The sequence below is a fragment of the Phascolarctos cinereus genome, unplaced genomic scaffold, assembly GCF_003287225.1.
Source record: "Phascolarctos cinereus isolate Bilbo 61053 unplaced genomic scaffold, phaCin_HiC Scaffold_5;HRSCAF=322, whole genome shotgun sequence".
NCBI classification, from domain to species: domain Eukaryota; kingdom Metazoa; phylum Chordata; class Mammalia; order Diprotodontia; family Phascolarctidae; genus Phascolarctos; species Phascolarctos cinereus.
Genome location: NW_027555958.1, coordinates 59436313 through 59455099, shown reverse-complemented (window position 1 = coordinate 59455099; position 18787 = coordinate 59436313). Strand labels below are relative to the sequence as shown.

The window sequence follows — 18787 nt, the reverse complement described above, 5'->3', positions numbered from 1 at the left end:
TGATCAGAATGCCTCGGGGATGATTGTTAGCTGTCACTATATAACCAGGACCCTCCAAATAATAAACAGCTCAGTCTTTCACTGACCCACCTGGCCCACATTTCTTCATTGCACACTCCTCCGTTTGATGCAACACTTAGTCGTGGGTGACAGACTTGCCCAAAGCCAGTATATATTAGAGGCAGGACTCTGATCAGCTCTTAATTCAATATACCATTCTCCTACTGGTCTAACATTCTTCATTGATGCTTCCTTCTTTAAACACTAATATCTATCTCAGAGCCAAGGAAATAATTCTGAGGTTCCCAGAGGTGAATTGCACTCAACTCTTCATTATCCACAGTAACTCAGGTTAATTTTTCATCCTTTCATCCTATTTTCTACCAAATGCAAGGGTCCCCTCCAGATAACTTTTGGATATACATGGCTCTGCTCTAATAGTTAAGATCTGAAAAATGACCTAGTTCTATACTTCATAATTTGATTAGATTCCAATGCTGGCAAGACCAGAATCATGAATGTTATCTCAGGACTCAATTAGTATTTCACAGAAATAGCTACCAGGTACTTTCACTAGCCAGCCACCCTATGTTGTTGGTCAGGAGGGAAAACAAGCTCCAAAGTAGCAAATGGCTAATCACTATCCATTATGATCAACTGGGTTAATTGGGGGTGTAGAGGAGAGGTGAAAGGGAGATCAGTATTATCATTTTTCTAAAATCCATTAAATGGAAGTGGTTTGATTGACAAGGGTGTTCTGTGGCACTGTCCCCTGTAGGCCACAGGGGGGAGCTTTGATGGTTTGAATTCATTTACAAACTCCAAAGGTGGTTTTAAGTGCCAGAAGACTCAATAGACTTAAGAGAGCACAGTACTTTAAGCAAAAAGTCACAACACGGGAAAATTAATATCATTTTTTTCTTTTACTTCCTAATAAAAGCACTTCACACACACACTCAGGACAACATTATAAGATACAGTACAACAAATTAATTTTCAGTTTCTCTTTATTTCAGTCTTCCTTTATGTACATAAAGTGTAAAAAACACACATACATCAATTACCACGGGAAACTCTTTTTCCCAGGGAGTAGAGCAGAAATAAAAATTGCAATCAGGAAAGTTGAAAGTTAAAGAGAGCCATGTCGAAACTCTTGAGAGTCCCTCTTCCTTCAAATATCCTTGATTACCTCTTCAAGTTCCTCCTTCGTGAACATATGGAATTTCAGGCCAGGCTCCACTGTGGCCAGCTAGAAGAGAAAAGGGCCAGCATTAGAGAGTGGGGCTGGTTACCCTGCTGAGCACAGGGCACAGACAGCATGATAAGGAGGGGGGGCCTCTGCCAGTGCAGCTGTTCACTGGGGGCTAACAGATCTGCTGTCCCAAGAATATCTTTTCCAGGCTGGAACAGTGCTCTGCAGGTCACTAAAATAGCTCTGGCCTCCAAAATAAAACTTTTTATTGTCCAAATCTCTTCCTTTAAAATGAATTCACCACTTGCTGGTTGACTAGGAGCTTGTGGAAATACTAAGGGGGAGTCTGATTCCATGCATCTACACGAAAAATACTGAAAAGCCAGCAGCATGAGAACATGGCTCTGGTAGGTTTGAAGAATGTCTACATATTTACATATAGTGCTTCTTTTGTGGTTTTTGAAGATTATGGACCAAGTGGCAACTTCACCAGCGCTAAAATCTATTTTTTTCTTTTTAAAACACAAATAATAAAAAGATGTCATTTAACCAATGAAACAGGAAATCAGTAATAATGAGCAGTCATGATCCCTTCTGCCCGTCAAGGCACAAGTGAGGGAGGTAAGAAGATGTTCTTATGGCTAAGACTACTGGAGCTTTCAGTACTAGTTCCTTAGTTTCATAAGCACCAAGTTCTTCAGTACCTAGGGACAAATGCTATAGTACCATTTCCATGTTCAGCAGTATGTTTACTAGTCTACACATCATCTCTCCATGTTTGATTTAAGCTCCATGAGGGCAGGGATCACATCTTACCTATACTTTGTATCTTCTCTAGAGTTTGGCAATGTTCTGCATAGTTGATGCTTGTTTGTTGAAATGAACATGAATTGGTAAAAATAAAAATTTTTTACTTTTGTATGCTAAAAATGTAACATTAATGTAATGCAACAAACATTTGTACTGTCACATTTGTACACTGTTGGGTAATAAACTTTTTCAAAGTGTTCGCAAATCTGGAGGCAGCTAGGTGGCACAGTGGATAAAGCACAGGCCCTGGATTCAGGAGGACCTGAGTTCAAATTCAGCCTCAGACACATAACACTTACTAGCTGTGTGACCCTAGGCAAGTCACTTAACCCCATTGCCTAGCCAAATCAAAAACAAAACAAAAACAAAAAAAAAGTGTTCTCAAATCTATCACTTCACTTGATACTCACAGAATCACAGACTCAGAATTGGAAGAGTTGCCATTGCCGCCTACTAGACCTGGACAGGAATCCCCTGCACAACACACCTATTGCTCCTGGTTTGACACTCTGAGGACTAACAGAATGGATCTCATCACTCCTCCAGATTTGAACATGTGCATCATCACATCACTTGAACACACCTGGTCTTTTCTCCAGACTAAACTTGTCCAGTTCTTTCAAACAATTCCCACGTCAGTCCACTCTCTTTCTTTTTTTGAAAACTGGAACATTGACTCTTCTCTCCTATCCATGATCTTCCAAAGATGACTGTGACTGAACAATCATACCTGCCAGTTCTTTCATTATCTTGGGGTGTAGTTCATCTGGGCCTGGCAATCTGATCCAAGGAAACTTGGTGTGCTATATCTCTCTACTTTTCTTGACTCCCTATTAATCATTTTTGTTCTGATCTTTCTAGTCCAAAGATCACTCTCCTTTGATAAGAAAATGGAATCAATAGGAAAAAAAAAGTTAAGTTTCTCTGTCTTCTCTTCATGTTATTGTTCCATATGTGCCCAAAGCAGCCCTATCCCTTCTTTGAGACACTTTGGCCTCAATGGAGCTAAAATCCAAATCAAACAAACCTTTTCTGTTCTTATCTACCCTTGTCAGTCTCAGCTTATTCTGAGCTTCAGCATTCCTAGTATCACAGGTCAAAATTTTGCTTCTGCATTTTTCTTTTGTTACTTTCTTTGCTTCTATTTTTCATAGAGGTATTTTTTAAAACTTTAAGATGGTCAATAAATTCCCTCAGTATCCACATTAGTCTCTCCAGCCACCTTTTCCTATTGCTCCTCATCAGAATGGTTTCTCTTTTTGTCAGTATTTCATTCTTGGCAGCTTCTCACCCCTCCTGGGATGTCCCACGACCGTGTGATTTTTCCCTAAAGAATCTGCTGGTGAGAATTAGATCCAGAAGAGAAACTGCCAGTCAGGTTTACCAAAACCTTTGGAGGGTGAAATTATCCTTTTGCTGTTGTCGAGGAGTCATTAACTGGTTTGCCATTTCTTTCTCCAACTCACTTTACAGATGAGGAGGAAATGGAGGCAAACAGGGTTAAATGAATTATCCAGGCTCACACAGGTAGCTCATGTCTGAGGCTGGCTTTAAACGCAGGTCCTCCAGATTCCAGGGCCAGCACTCTATCTCAGGGGTGGGGAACAAGGTTCTCAAGCGCAGCCCTCTGACTGACTCCAAACTTCACAGAACAAATCCCCTTAATAAAAGAATTTGTTCTGTAAAACTTGAACTCAGTCAAAAGGCCTCACCCAAGGACCCAGAAGGACCTAAAAGGCCACGTGTGGTCTCAGGGCTGCAGGTTCCCCTCCCCAGCTCTATCCATGGCCCACCTAAGCTATCCTCTTAGCTAAGAATTATTAGTTGTTTTGTTTTGAGTAGTGAGAGTACTCTTACAGATATATGGATCACCTTAGATCCCCATACAGACCCCCTACTATAACACACCTCTGGGTTGAGTTTATGACACATTCCCTGAACTTCTCTTCTATTTCCTCTTTTTGTCCAAGCAGTCTGAAGTAGATTCCAATGACAATATTGTTTCTTTTTCATCTCTGTTGGCCTTTACCCAAATGCTTCCTTCTCTGATTCCTCAGTGCTTAGCACAGTGCCTGGCTTAGAGCAGGCATCTGATAAATGCTAGTTGCCAGGACTTGACTCTCATGATTATATCTTCCCCATATACGAGACTATTCCATATTCACCCTGTTTCAACCTGTGCTTTTTCTGTTAAATGAAGTACAATAGCCCGGAACCATATTTCATTCACTGGCCTTATCCCACCGGGTCTCAATGATACCTAGGAGGTCAAATTTGCCTCCTTGCCTTAGGCTATCTAGGTCACTTTGTTTGTTACCCATACTCTGCATTTGGGCTGAGATAACTGAAGCCACCTGTTTATGCTTAGCTCCTTTCTTGGATCTCATCTGTGAATTTGGGGGCATTCTTCCTACACTGTAACTATTCAACGTCTAGCTTGTCAGAGATATGTAGGCAGCCTCCCCAACCCTGCTTCCTTTTCAGTTTAAACACTCTTTGATTATATTTGAAAGACTTTAGACAAATACATTCTTAGAAGCCTTTGGTAAGTATAGTCTATCCTTGGTCAGGAGTTCATTATTCCTATATTTGAAGCTCTGTTAAATTAGGCATGTTGAATGAGTATAGTGGAGAAATGTGGAGGTGAAAAGCAGGGCCAGCCCATGATATTCATCAAGTTCTCAATAGGGCCTACAGAGCTATTGCACAGGAAGAAGAAATGAGCTGCCAAGGTACCTCTATGTTAGTTGCATTCAGCTTTTCCTCCATCACTTGCTTGAGAATTATGAGTGATGACTTGATTGCTTCTTTCAGGGTCATAGCCTTGGGGAAAAAAAAAAGGGGGGAGGGGGAGAGGAAGGGTTGTGGATAAGGTACTACTTAGGAAGCAAATCACCCTCCCCTTAAAAAGGTTGTACTAACACACTACTAGGAACTGTGAACTGGACCACCTGCTGTGGAAGCTATCACTACATGCATACTCCAAGGACATTAAAGACAGAAGAAAGGCACCAAATAAACATGACGACAACATGGCAAAAAACCAGAAAGAAGGTGGGTACCCATAAGTTGGAAAATGGACCAATAGTGGGTTTTGAATATAATGAAATAATATTGTATCACATAAGTGACGAATATAAGGAGTTCACAGGAGCCTGGTAAGATTTATTTGAACTGACACACAGTGAAATAAGCAAGACCAAAGGAACCCAGCAACCCCCTTAGGATGAGGGCAAGCAGCACTAGAGGACAGATGAATTCAGACCAGCGCAGCCTTGGTTCTGGGGGACAGAAGATGAAGCGCGCTTCTCTCCTCTAGGAGGAGGGTACGGGACTAAAGGTGAGGCATGAGTCCTGTGTTTTCATACATGTTCATCATGCTGGCCCATGTCTTTATCACAAAAACAGGATTCTATCAAGTACAAGAGGTGGAAACTTGGAAGTGACAATGATGAAAAAAACCCTAAAGAATCAGTGGGAAAGCTGGCTTTGAAAATCTGTCCCATCTTTAAGGAAAATAAACAAACAAAACCCACAAAAAATCCCTGGTCATTTCTCCAAGTATTAATAATTTCAAAACCTAGACAGGATAACAAGTGAAATGAATCAGTGAACATTTAAGCATATACATACAGATTCACAAAATGGGACTTTAATCTACGGCACCAGAACAATTACCGATAGCTCCTCTATGGTTCCTTACCTGAGAGGAAGTTTTAGAAAATGGTTTTATCTCTTTAGTTACTTAGGTTCACCTCAAAAAGAAGATTATGAACTCCTGATGAGCTCTAATAGGCTACATCCATTAAGTCTAAGAAAGAGCCTCAGGATTCAGAACACAAAGTATATCCCCTACTTTCCTGTGTTCTATCTCTGTAACCTAAATTTGTCCAACTATAAAATAAAGCCTACTTGACATGCATGGAATTCAGTGATACTGCTGGGGATTTTGTGAGATGATAGCTGCCCTTCCCTTCTGAGTGACAGAGCAGAGAAAAAAGACAGAGAAGCACAGACATTAGGTGTTTCTTTCCCACAGTGTAAGGCTTTTAATTTGGTTAGTCTTTTAGGGCTGAGACTGAGAAATCTCAAATAATCTTACAACCCTAGAGTGTTTGGATTGAATACCCAACTGTTTTAAGAGTCAGCTTCCACCTACACAGAAACACTCTGATCTGGTCTGAATACCTTGTGATAAACTTCCTGCAAGGAGCTCTGGGCACCTTCTGAAGCAGAGCCAATTGCTCGAGCATCACACTGTACAAAAGTTCCTGAAGGGTCCATATGAAACCTACCAGTGGTAAAAAGATGAGAATTAAAATGCATCACCTGGATAAGCATTTGACATCACACAACTCTATGGGATTCAAGCGCAATTTCTTAAACACCTGGTCCAACAATAAAGGGAAAAGAAAGTCCAAATGACACAGTGGGACACAGATTTAGGTGAGTGAACAAAGCTAGTTAAGGTGCTTAAGAAAACAAACAGCAGTGGCTGGCAATTAGAAGAGAGAAATCTTCATGTATTTGTAATATTTGAAGGTGCTCAGCAAATCATATCTGATCATAGTATTAAGAACAAAAGGACCTTAGAGATAATCTAATTTAATTTTTCACATGAAAAATATGGGGCCCTATGAAATGACTACCCCAAAGTCACAGAGCTAGTATTTAAATCTAGGGCCTTTGACTCCAAATGTAGTCATTTTAAAGAGAAGCTCTGAAATTCTGTTTTAAAGATACAAAGAAATAGCAAGAAAGACTAGACCTATGATTTCACCTGTAAAGGGAAATGTCTCTACCAATTCAGGTCGGTACTTTCTCTGCCACTTAGAACAGTCTTACGGAGTTGTCCGGAACAGAGGAGTCAAACATGTGGCCTACTATATTCCCAAGTGCAACCTGAACCAGATAAGAAGTACAATAAAGCATAGATAATACTAATATGTGCCTTTTTAAGTCAATGTGGCCTATAGGGATCCTCATGTATGATATGGTGATCCCTAGTTCTCTCCGAGTTGACACCACTGGCCTCAAGCACTGAGAGGGGATATCAGTTGATTGGAGTCACAGTATAGGCTGGAGGCAGGACTTGACCCCAACTAGTCCTGGCTTCTAGTTCTCTTGTGATAGACTTCCTGCAAGGAGCTCTGGGTACCTTCTGAAGTAAAGTCAACTGCCCAAGCAGTTGCACCCTGTGCAAAGGTTCCAAAGGGTCCATGTGAAACCTACTGGGATACAAAACTATCTTTCTCTAGAGCAAGAATCTGGCTCCCTATACACTGCATCATGCTGCCTAAACATACAACTAAATTGAAATATAATCTCTTTCCAAACAGGATTGATCCCAGTAATAGTGCTCTGCACAGAAGCCTTCCCAATTCTCTTTTGTGTGTGTGTGTGTGTGTGTGTGTGTGTGTGTGTGTAAGGGACTGGGGGGAGACAGAGAAAGGGAGAGATAAACCAGGCAAAACCCTTCTGAGAGCTACAGAAGTTACATAACTTGACCAAAGTCACCCCTAATTTGCAGCAAAACAAACACCAGAATATCAGTTTCTCCCAACGCTCAGGAAAGTCCAGTGCTCTTGCTGCTCTACCATGCAGCCCCTTGGGGTGGGTGCTCTCAAATCCAAAAGCTGCTGGAATTCTGTTGCCACAAACCTATCTTCCAGCTATGCCCAAGTATGCCATCAGGGTTTTCGCTGACACATATAGTGCTGTGGCTATGACATCAGACTAGGACCCAATTATAATACTGACTCTCATATACCAGGGGTCAAATTATGCTTTCCAAAACATAACTGCATAGAGGAAAAGCTTGATATAACACCATTAGCCTATGTGTTTGTACTATCTTCCTGACACCAGTATTATGAAGATATTAGCTAGCAGCACAAAAAAACAAAAACAAAAACAAAAACAAACATCCCCAGGTACCTTCCTAGGTTTAAAATGATCCCACCCCAGGGATTAATTCCTCACTTTCTCACTGACTTGTTAATTGAGTGAGATTTTTCTCATAATTCATTTTAAGTCCTGAGAAGAAAGACATGACAACTAAGGTAGGTTAGACAATAGCAGCGGGTTTTTTTGTGGTCTGAGAAACCAGAATAACTTCTGTAAGTGGCTTAAAAAACGTCTCTTTCTAGTGATTGAAAGCCACTGCTACTTTGCCAAACAAAAAGAATTCCTTAAAGGGAACCAAAAGAAACTACTTACAGCTGTGGTCCTTTTTCATCAACTCCTCCAAATAATAGTGCCACTCCAAATGGACGAGACTAGAATGAGAGAGCAGGAGGTATGACAGAAGTAAGAAATTTGTGACTCTAGTCCTAAATCATATAGAACAGTAAGAAAACAACACCCACAACATACTTACCATAGCACCAGGATCTGCATCCTCTTCCCCAAACTGCAAAGCCAGGTTGGAAACTGCCTGGGTCACACTCTCCACTGTCATTGTCTCATTGTAAGTGAACCAGTGGTTCTAAGAAAACAGCAAAATATAGTATAACCTTTGTTTGAACCGTACTGTTGGATGGCTATGGTGGTAAATGGAAGACTTAAGTACCTTTGGCCGATGGAACCAGGAAGAGAAAGATAATATACATTTCTTGGGATTTTGTGAAAATGAAGAAAACTGTTCTGGAAATAACCCTTCAATATGAAGTGTCCCAAAAATCTTAGTAGAGTTTAAGAAACTGTATCAAGACTCCAAGCAATGAGTGATGGTTCATCCCAATCCATTTATAAAGAGCTAATCTCAGAAAACTAAACTCTTCACTTTTAGAGAATGAATGCAAAAACTTCCCTCGAGGTCCTCACATTACCCTTCTTTTAGTATTAAAATCAAAATTTACCTTTATTTACCAAGGTACTGAAAGCAACCTTATAAATAAGTTCAAAGAATTTTCTAGCTCATGACTTTTTTCTTACTAACCCGTCCTTCAGATAATAACAACAAAATAATGAAAATAATGGCAACTGACACATAACACTTTAAGGTCTATGCAGCATTTTACATAATTATCTCGTGACACAACCAAAAAATCTCAACAAAATCAGTATTTCCAATCAGACACTCAATACAAATCATTTTATTCACCATAAGAAAAGTGTTATTTGTAAGGCTGAACAAAAAAGTGTTAGAAATGAAAGAGACCTTGGAGATCCTACTCATTTAACAGATGTAGAAACCCAAAGTCTAGAAAGGATCATTATTTTGCACAGGGCACCCAGCCAGTAAATAGAAGAGTCCCAACTGGAATCTAAGCCTGCACCTAGCTCCCAGGAAGCAAGCCCTTCAGCTCACAACCACCTCCTGTTGTTGAACTCCAAGAGAAAGTTCCCTTCGGTACAGAACACAACTCAGTTTCTTGCTTCATATCAAAGCATGGCCAACAAAAAGCAGGCATCAGCTCTTCCACTGTGGGCACCCTTTCAGAGAGGAGGTTCAGCTAGTCAGGCTCTGAGCCTTAGGCCAGTGAAAACTGTGGGTACAAACCTGAAAAACCCCCACGCACAGTTATCTGACATCGACACAAACAAGCACAATGCACTCTGGGGTGGCTATGTCACCACCAGGGAAAGAATGTTGGCTGCATGCTAAAGAGGAGAGATGTCTAGAAGCATTCATTACCTGTGTCTCCACTCTGGCTTTATCAATCAAAGTCTTTGCGTCAGCAATTAACCCACTCATGGCACAACCTGCAATGCAGAAGCAACAATGACCCACTGGGTAAATCTCTCCGGTTTCCCTCTTGGACACTTCATAACATTTCATCTATTAATGAAACGCTGCAATTTCTGGAGTGGAACAATAGCAGCTGTTCAATGACCCTCAGACTGTACTACCCAACAGAGAGAATAAACAATCTATCTACTTTGTATCCAAGTGAAATCATGTTGCAAAAAACTGGGAAAAAACCCACAGCAGAGATGAGAACCGAAGCACAGCTGTCAACAGTAATAGTTGTCATTTATACAATGCTCTGAAAATAACGTCTATGGTATCTACCTTAAAGGATTACTACTTTTATCAAATTTTAATAATTCAATCATTTTATCAAATGCTTTAAGGGTCTGCAAAGAGCTCTTCAGACATTTCATGTAAGTCTTCCAACAACCCTCTAACAACTATTTATCCCCATTTTACAGATAGGAAAACTGAGGCTCAGAAAAATTAAATGACTTGCCCATAGTCACAAAGCTATTTAGTTTTAGTGGCTGGATTCAAATCCAAGTCTTCCTGACTCCAACTCCAGGATGCTACCTACTCACTATGCCAGAGTACCCTCTAAGAAGGGTTCCTTGGTTCCTGCCCAAGTATGACACAGGGGACCAGGTGGTAGTGCATATAGAAAACATCAGGAAGACTTTCCATATACAACAACACTCCTGAGCAATTTCTTTAGCACTTTTAATCTGAGGACTACAATGCATTTACAAGAGGTTAATTAACATTCTCTCCCTACACCCAAAAAAAGGTTGCCATGTCAACTGGAGAAAATGGGCCTGTCCATGGCTACAGCAAAGACTCATTCCACTTTCCAGTCCCAAACTCAGACCAGGTGTCTGTATTAGAAATGAACAGTTACAAATGATAAGCTGAAACTCTAACAGGAGATGACACCAAAATAGAAGGCAAAGGTGACCACTGAGCCACCTCCAAAGTAGGTGACCACACAAAAAGGGACACAATATTTAGTTAGTGAGTCACTGTGCTGACCCTGAATGGTCACATCCTCTCTGGGGCTCAGTTTCCCTTTCTATAAATACTACCCAGTATCAATCTCTCAAGGGAAGCTTTTTCAAGTGAAAAATCCCATTCTGTGGTCTGAAAGCTTCCCAAGCAGGGCAACCAACTGTTCTACCTGAGAGACACTAGTCCAATAAATAGAGAGGTCACCACAAAATTGACTCTGGATAGCTAATTCAAATGCCACGCTATAAATAAGTAGCACTGTTCACCCCGCAATGCCACAGGGATGCCAGCAACTACAGAAAAGGAACTGTAGTAACAGGGACAGGGTTAAATAAGAGAAACCACCAGAAAAGGGAGGAAAGCCACCTTCAGTGGAAAGCTCCGCTCCGCTCATACTCTCTCTTAACCTTTGTCACTTACAAGTTCTGTTTTAAGAGCCCCTGTTTTTCCTAGGGGACAACCTTGGCCTCCTGTATCTGATCATCTCCATTTAGAGCAGGCGGCCCCCTTCCAGGGCTAACATTATGCACCAATGAAGCCACAGCCACCGTAGGGAGCTGGCCCACAACCAATCCTTTACACATTTCAACAACTCTCTGGTCTGCCAAGTCTAAATCTGAGGGGGAAGGGCACTTTGGGGAGTACGTTAAACACAAATGAGTGCTGCAGCTGCTGCTTCCTGCTCCTCCCGTTATGCCCCATTGGCCTGATGCCTGGAAAACCAGCTATCACAAGCCAGCGCCTTCTGAGAGGAGAATGTCTATACTTCTCAGGTCTACCCTGATGAACCCACATTTCCTGAATCTGCCTTGGAGCATCATGGAAGACAAACCCAGGCTTGATCTTATGGAAGAGTCTTCCCCCATCCCTTACCTATATGAGCATCGATCTCTACGATTTTCTCAATGCTGCTGGGTTCCATGAGTGGGGAGGTGATTCTCTTCTCCACAGCGAGACACACGCCCTCTGCCGTCTGGATGCCAATGGCTGTGGAGCCAAGCTAAGGACAGAGACGCTCTAGTTATAAACAACAATAAAGAGGACCGACAGTGTACCATACTCGCTGGCACAGAACTACTTACACAGTCTGGTAAGACTGACACTTCAACCAAATACACTTCTGCACGCACAGGAACCAGAGTCTCTGGAAAGGTCTCCAGATTATCTGGCTTTTGGTCATACTTGCTATAAGTGTCATGAAAAGAGCACTTTAGAATCAGGATACTGTTGTCTGAGTTCTGGCCCTACCATTCACAGGCTCGACGGCCTTGGGCAAGTCACAACCTTTGTAAAGTCAAGCAGATATGTCAAATGGGAAGAATGCTACCAAACCTGCATTTAGTAAATCTCATCCGTAAAATGGGAACAACACTAAAATCATCTACCTTATAGGGTTGTCATGAACCTCAAATAAGCAAATGTATGAAAGCCCTTTGTAAACTCTAAAGTGCTATGTTATTATTGGACACTTTTAAAAATATTTTTTAGTTTTTTATTTATATTTTATTACATTTATATTTATTATATTTATATTTAATTTTAATATTTCTAAGATATATTAAAGCCACACCATTGTTTGGAGAACCCCAGAAAAGGGATCAACTCTAAGGATAATATTTAAGGGGAGATTCTGAGTTAAAAAAATGAACTGGAAGGTTCCAGCCCTACATGGCTTAGAAAAAGGGATTAAACAGCCCAAACGAGAGAGCTCAGCCAAACTCTGTACTGTCTCCCTAAGACAGGTTTTTGCCCTCTGCTGTTGCTATTCTGATCCAATGATATTAACTAAGTTTGTGGGCATAGTGACACAATTCTTTTCACTTAAAACTGGATTTTTAAACCTGATAACAAGAACAAAACATAGTTGTCCAGACCCTTGTCACCTCATGACTGGATTGCTACAACAGCCTATTCTTCTGGTTTCTCTCCACTTCAATCTATCCTGCACATTGATACTCTACTCATCTTCCTAAAATACTGTTTTCATCATGTTCTCCCCTACCTGAAAAACCAACAATGACCCTCAATTCCCTCTGGTATCATACCCAAACTTTCCCACTCTTCCCAAGTTCAAAAGCTCAACTCCAATCTAAGCCGTTTCCTCACTGTCTTGCATGTACCAAGAGTTTTCACTAATGCTGCTTCCCCTATGTGAAAATTCTACCTTATCCAGATCCTACTCATATTCAAAAGCCAGCTGAAGTCTGATCTCTTCAATTAAGCCTTCCCTAACTATACTCTCTCTCTTCTCAACTCCAAATGCACTTAAAAGTCTTCATCATACAGTTTAATATCCAAGTGGCCTAGCAAAGTGTCTGACATATAGCAGGTGCTTAATAAATGCTTATTCCCTTCCCTCTCCACCCCCCCTTCCCTGCCCCCTCACTGTTTAATGTATATTAATAATCCCAACTAAGTTTTAAGGCTGTAGGTATCGCATGTCCCTATTATTTTCCCCACCCCACTGAAAGGACTTAGCACAGTGCTGGGGACATAAGTCCTCACAAAATGACTGATTTTCAGAGAAGAAATTCGATGATCAGTCCACAGGGCTGTGCTTTTGTCCCCAAAATGCCAAAAATCTAAATAGCGTTTCTTCACTAGGTTTTCTCTTCAATAAAAAGTCACAATTCTTAGGTGGCTCCAAAGATAGATACAAAATACTCACTTCACACAAAATATCCAGTCTAAGTTCAAGAACATTCTCTTCTGCATCCTGACATTTCTGTCTGGGGATAACTGTACTTTTCCTCACCACAGTGACTAACATCCAGGTAGTTAACTAATATTACAATGCCAGAAATGTTAACATCTTGTATCTATCCTGATTGCACATGTCAAAATACCACAAAGAATATGCTAATATAATTATGAAGCTGATGCTAATAAAAAAAATTAAAGGGTTGAAATGGTTATAAATATTTTTCCCATTTGTTGTTGTTCAAGGCACACAAAAAGAACACTAAATTCTGAGAAAGCATCAAGGCAAACAGACATAAAGATTTATATAAATGGGAGCTGCTTCGACTCTCAAGTAAATCCTAAATGCTCTTCCAATAAGGGGTTTGGGTCATGCAGCTGAATTTCTGAAAAGATCTTAGGCAAAGAACAATTTCAAAATTCTCTGCAATGTAACTACTGAGAGATGTTTCAAACAGGTCAGTTGTTATCATACCTTGATGGCTTCAATGGCATATTCCACCTGGAATAATCTTCCCTCAGGAGAAAAAGTATTCACACCCCTGCAGTGAAAAATAAGTCAGTAAGAAGAGTCAGCAGACAATGAAGTTGATTTTCTCTCCATCAGTTGCTCAATTAAGATGGTATTATTTTCTTTTCCACCTTACCACAGACTGCAACCACACAACACAGTAAATAACACTCTCAAAAGAATGGGACCTATAAGCAGAGAAGACTTACCAGATTGAACCAATGACTTCCACTGTTTAACCCTAACTGGAATAAGAATTCTTTGGGTTGCTCTAAGCCCCCACATCTCTCTAGGCAATCTCCAAATGTTATGACCTTATTCTTGCCCATCTCCCTAAATTGTAATTACTCCTTATAGATTGATGATGTTGCTTTTTTATTATTCCTTCTACCTATTTGCCTCAATCATGTTATTTGTTTTAAATTGCAGGCTTCTAGAAGGCAAAGAATATGTCTGTGTCCAGGATCTTGGTCACAGAATTCTTATAAATGGAAAAGATCTTAGTAACCCCTTCACTGTATGGATGGAGAAACTGAGGCCCAGAGAAACAATAACTTGCCTAAAGGCTCACAGGGATATTAAATAGCATAACTCAGATATGAATCAAGGTCCTCCAGTTCTAAGTCTAGCATTCTTGTAGTAGCTCATAGTTACAGAATACTTTTCTCACAACAGCCCTGTGGGGGTAAAGGCTGCAAGTACTGCTCTCCCCATTTTACAGATTAACTATGGAAGGAGTTAGATAAATGGTACAATCTAGCTAAAAACCAGCATTCCCAACTCTAAAAATAGTGGCCTATTATACCATATTACACAAATGTGCTTCCTAAATTTAGCCCTCTCTCCCCTCACCTCCACCTTCACTCCATTTCTACAGCCATTATTCTAGGTTAGGGCCTTACTTTTTTATTTACCTCTCACCTGTATTTTAATAGTCTCCTAAATCATGTCCCCAATTTCTGTCTTTTTCTACCCCTAATCCATCCTACACTCCAGAGATTAATTTTCCTAAAGCATAGTTGTTGTCATGTCATTCCCCTGCTCAAAAACTTTCAGTGGCTCTCCATTGCTTACCAAACAAAACCTGAATTTCTCAATTTGGCATTGAAAGCACTCCATGAATGCACCTCAAAATATCTTATTTACCTTTATCACCATTACTCCCTTAATCTAACCTAAATTCCTACTACCTTGGTTCCTAAACAAAGCCTTACTTTCCTACCTCCATTAGCAAAATCATGTTCACTCTTAAAAGCCCAGGTCAAATACTACCTTCTCCCCAAACCTACCAACCAGATGGTTTCTTTTCCCTTTGAAATCTAGTGGCACCTTGTTCTTACTATTCTTACATTTAATAGTCTGTCCTAAATTATAGTTAAGTATATACACAAGTTATTACTTTCCATAAGATTGTTTTATCATTGCATTCTCCTAGATATACGTAACATTTAGTAAATATTCAGTAAACAAAAGAATGTATCATTTGCAAATGGAGTTTAATAATGTCAGTGGAGATGATGACTTTCTAAAATGTGCTCACCTAACTCTGCTATGTCATACCATAGAAACACTCATTCTCAATACCCTGGGGGGAAAAAGATGTAAGCCTGGACAAAGGCAAGTCTTTAAAGTTGAAGAAAATGCAGTGGAAAGAGTACTGCCCTCGGAACCAGAGTGCCCAAGTCCAACTCTTGTCCCAGTCACTACCATTATTACTACCGTGGGGCAGGTCACATCTCCGGGTCTCAGTTTCATGATCTGTAAAATGAGGCAGTAGGTCTAGATAGCCTCTAAGTCAGTGAAATTTCACATTTATACACTATACATTCACAGAAACCTTTCATAGAATATGGAAGGGAAAGGAAAAATTACCCTCCTTTAATTATGACTGACAGGACAACAAACTTTATTTGTCATCAAACCTTGTTCTCAACTTTACTGTTATTCAGACTTGTAGAAGAAAAACATCTACCTCTACAGACTCAGAATTTAAAAGCTCGAAGGGACTTAGGGAAAACATGTCTATGTCAAAACGAAAGTGATAAAGCCAGAAACCGAAAGCAAAAATGCCCGTGGCATAAATGTTGCATTTCTGGCTTCCTCCAGTGGCCCAGGTAATTTGTTCTCTTAAAATCCTCTTCCCAAGCCCAGTTAAGTGGAATTCTAAAAACGAGGATTGTGAGTTGGTTGTTGTATTTATAATCTGACCTACAGGAAAAATTTCACTATAGGAAAAATTGCTTTTTAAAACGAAAGCCCACTCTTAGAGGTTGCAATGGGAAGGAACGGCATAATGAAGACTATATAAATAAACTACTCATATTAAATCAGTCGGATGAGAGACTAAGTTTAGGAACCTGCAAGGACTACAGATCCCAGAATGCACTATTCCATCTTCTGCAGCTGTAGGGTCTCATTCAGACCCTACGAGGAAAGAAAAACGCTGCCGTTTTCAGGGAAGGAGGAGGAATTTGAGACACCCCCCCCATGGAGTTCTCATTCATTTTCACTTCGACTTCCACTGCTCTACCCGCTGGGCCGAGGCCCCCGGGAGGACTTCCTGATGCCCTCCTCCAGGGCACAGGCTAAAGTTCGGGCCCTCTGCCCCGGTGCCAGAGCCCAAGCCCGGGCTTTTCGCTTCTGCACCGCTTACGATGACTCAGCAACGGCCGTAGGCACAATGCGCTGATCTTGCCCCGAGTCCGAGGCCGGCGGCCTGTAAATCCCCGGGCCCGCGCCGAGCCGGCTCCTGGAGGGCCTCATGACAAGGCAGAACCGCGGCCAGGCTCGGGGCCTGCCTCTCTCCGGGCCTCTCTCTCCACCCGTCTGCCCCCTGGGACTCTTCCACCCGCACGAACCTGTCATATTCGGACCGGGTGAGGAACATGGTGAGGGGCAGAAGTCAGCGGCCACACAGACACTCCTCGGGCCCAACGTGTCTCCACCGGCCCCGGACGTACAGAGAAATCCCCCACGAAGCTCCCTGGGCCCACACAGCGCAGGCGTTTGCGAACCCTACAGCCCGCCCTCTAATTCCGACCTCTCATTGGCTGAATGTAGCTCTTCCAGAGGTGATTGGGTCCCGGTCTTCCCGGCATGGTTCTGATTGGCTTAAGCAGCCCACGCGAGGGGCGGGCCAAGCACCGTTCTTCCGCTTGGAGGGGCGGGTGGTTGCTAGGGGCACCCGGACTGGGAAGGATGGGAAGGATACCTGTCCCCAGAAGCCCAAGATGGATCAACTCCCGGGCCTGGAAAGAAGCGAAGTGCCGCGTGCCTTCCTGGCCCCATGGCTTTGCTGCGGCTCCCTTACCCGGGGACGTGCCCAGAACCCGACTGCGTTCTGCTTCTCCGGGAGCACCTCCTCAGGCCACGGGATGTCGAACAAGGCCTGGACGGCGAAGCCTGGAAAAGGCTCCCCGAGCCGCGGGATCCTTGGTCCTCCCGGCTACGAGGCTCAGTGGGGAGCGGTGACAAAGGGCCCCTGGCTGCCTTTGGGCCTTTACGGAGTCGGACGCTCGGCTGTGTCACTAAAGGCGGGCGAGTCCCGTTAGCCCCAGCCTGACTCATGGCGCATGCGCTTGGGCCCCGTGGGTGCCTGAGCCTAAAGAAAAAAGCATGTGCAGTCTTGGCCTGGGCCAGAGACTTCGCGGGGCACAGGCTTGGAAAGTTTGTACTCCGGACGCTCAGGGTTTATCTACGCCAATCTTCTCATTAATGTGAGGAAACTGAGGTAGAGAAAGGAAGTGGTTTGGTCAAAGTCTCCCCCTCCCCCCACCCCAAGTATGTAGTAGATCTTGAACTCAAATCCAGATGTTAGGTCTATGAATCCATATCTTTTCCCACTATGTAAGATTCCACTAAGGCTGATATCCTGCCTTTCTTTCCTTTCACCCCGATTTCAGATTGCAGTTCAGGTGCTCTGAGTACATTATTAAAATACTTAATTTCATATATATGTATACATTATGTATATACACACATACATATATTTTCATATTTCATACATACACATATGATAAAGATGCCAGTATATCTGTGTGTTTAATGAATGCTTGTTGATTGTTTGATTTAGCCTACCTGGAAAAATGGGAGAATAGTGTAACAACTCCCTAGGCGTAATGTGAAAATTGCTGTATTCAGATTACTGGATAAGAAGTGTTTTAGACCATTGCGTTAGCCTTTTGACTGGATATCCCTTCTCAGAGCCATATACACTGCAGCCAGATTAATAATAATAATAGTAATTATTATTATTATTATAAATAAGATCCTGATATGTCTTATCTGTGACTCTCCTGTCTTGATCTGCCGCTGTCATATTCAGAAAACTGCCTCAGCCTTCCTAAATCTGTTCTCACCATGACCTCCAGTCTTTCACTCCCTCTTTGCCCTGCTGTAGTCACCCTTCTCTCTATAGTCTTGATCCTATGGCTGACCAGTTTGACCATACACTATCAGTTATTCCTGAATCCCTTGTCTTATCAGTAATCAAGCCTTACCATGCTCCAAACTTTGGTCACTCCCAGCATCTGCATTCTCTGGTCCCATTCATGTGCTTCTGAACCCTCCTGGGATTGGGTCCTGGTAATCCACTAACGATGACTTTTGTCACTATAAATTCATGTTATCTAATCTTGACTAGCCCCTCACTCATACTTAGCATCCTTTTATTCTTTCATTAGCTCTTTGAGGGGTTATTCCAAAACTTCTCTCAGACCTTCTAAACCACCCTTCACCCATATCTCTTAGGGAATTTTACCTCCTACTTTACTGAGAAGATGGAAGTCATCCATTTTGAGCTGTCTGTTCTCCTTCATGTATACTTCATTGTAAACTCCCCCTCCCCCAATTCTCCCCTCCTTTGCTCAAG

At 41.9% G+C, this 18787-nt stretch overlaps 1 protein-coding gene across 1 annotated transcript; it reads right to left on the bottom strand.

Moving 5' to 3' along the window:
- Positions 1 to 989: 989 nt before the first annotated feature.
- Positions 990 to 16924, bottom strand: PSMA5 (proteasome 20S subunit alpha 5). The gene is made up of 9 exons (XM_021000715.2): positions 16776 to 16924; positions 13882 to 13948; positions 11580 to 11706; positions 9642 to 9709; positions 8382 to 8489; positions 8222 to 8280; positions 6191 to 6293; positions 4739 to 4825; positions 990 to 1249 (listed from the first exon to the last, which is right to left on the bottom strand). Exons 1-9 carry the CDS (start codon positions 16802 to 16804, stop codon positions 1172 to 1174), a joined length of 726 nt encoding a protein of 241 aa, XP_020856374.1. The 5' UTR covers positions 16805 to 16924; the 3' UTR covers positions 990 to 1171.
- Positions 16925 to 18787: the final 1863 nt, after the last annotated feature.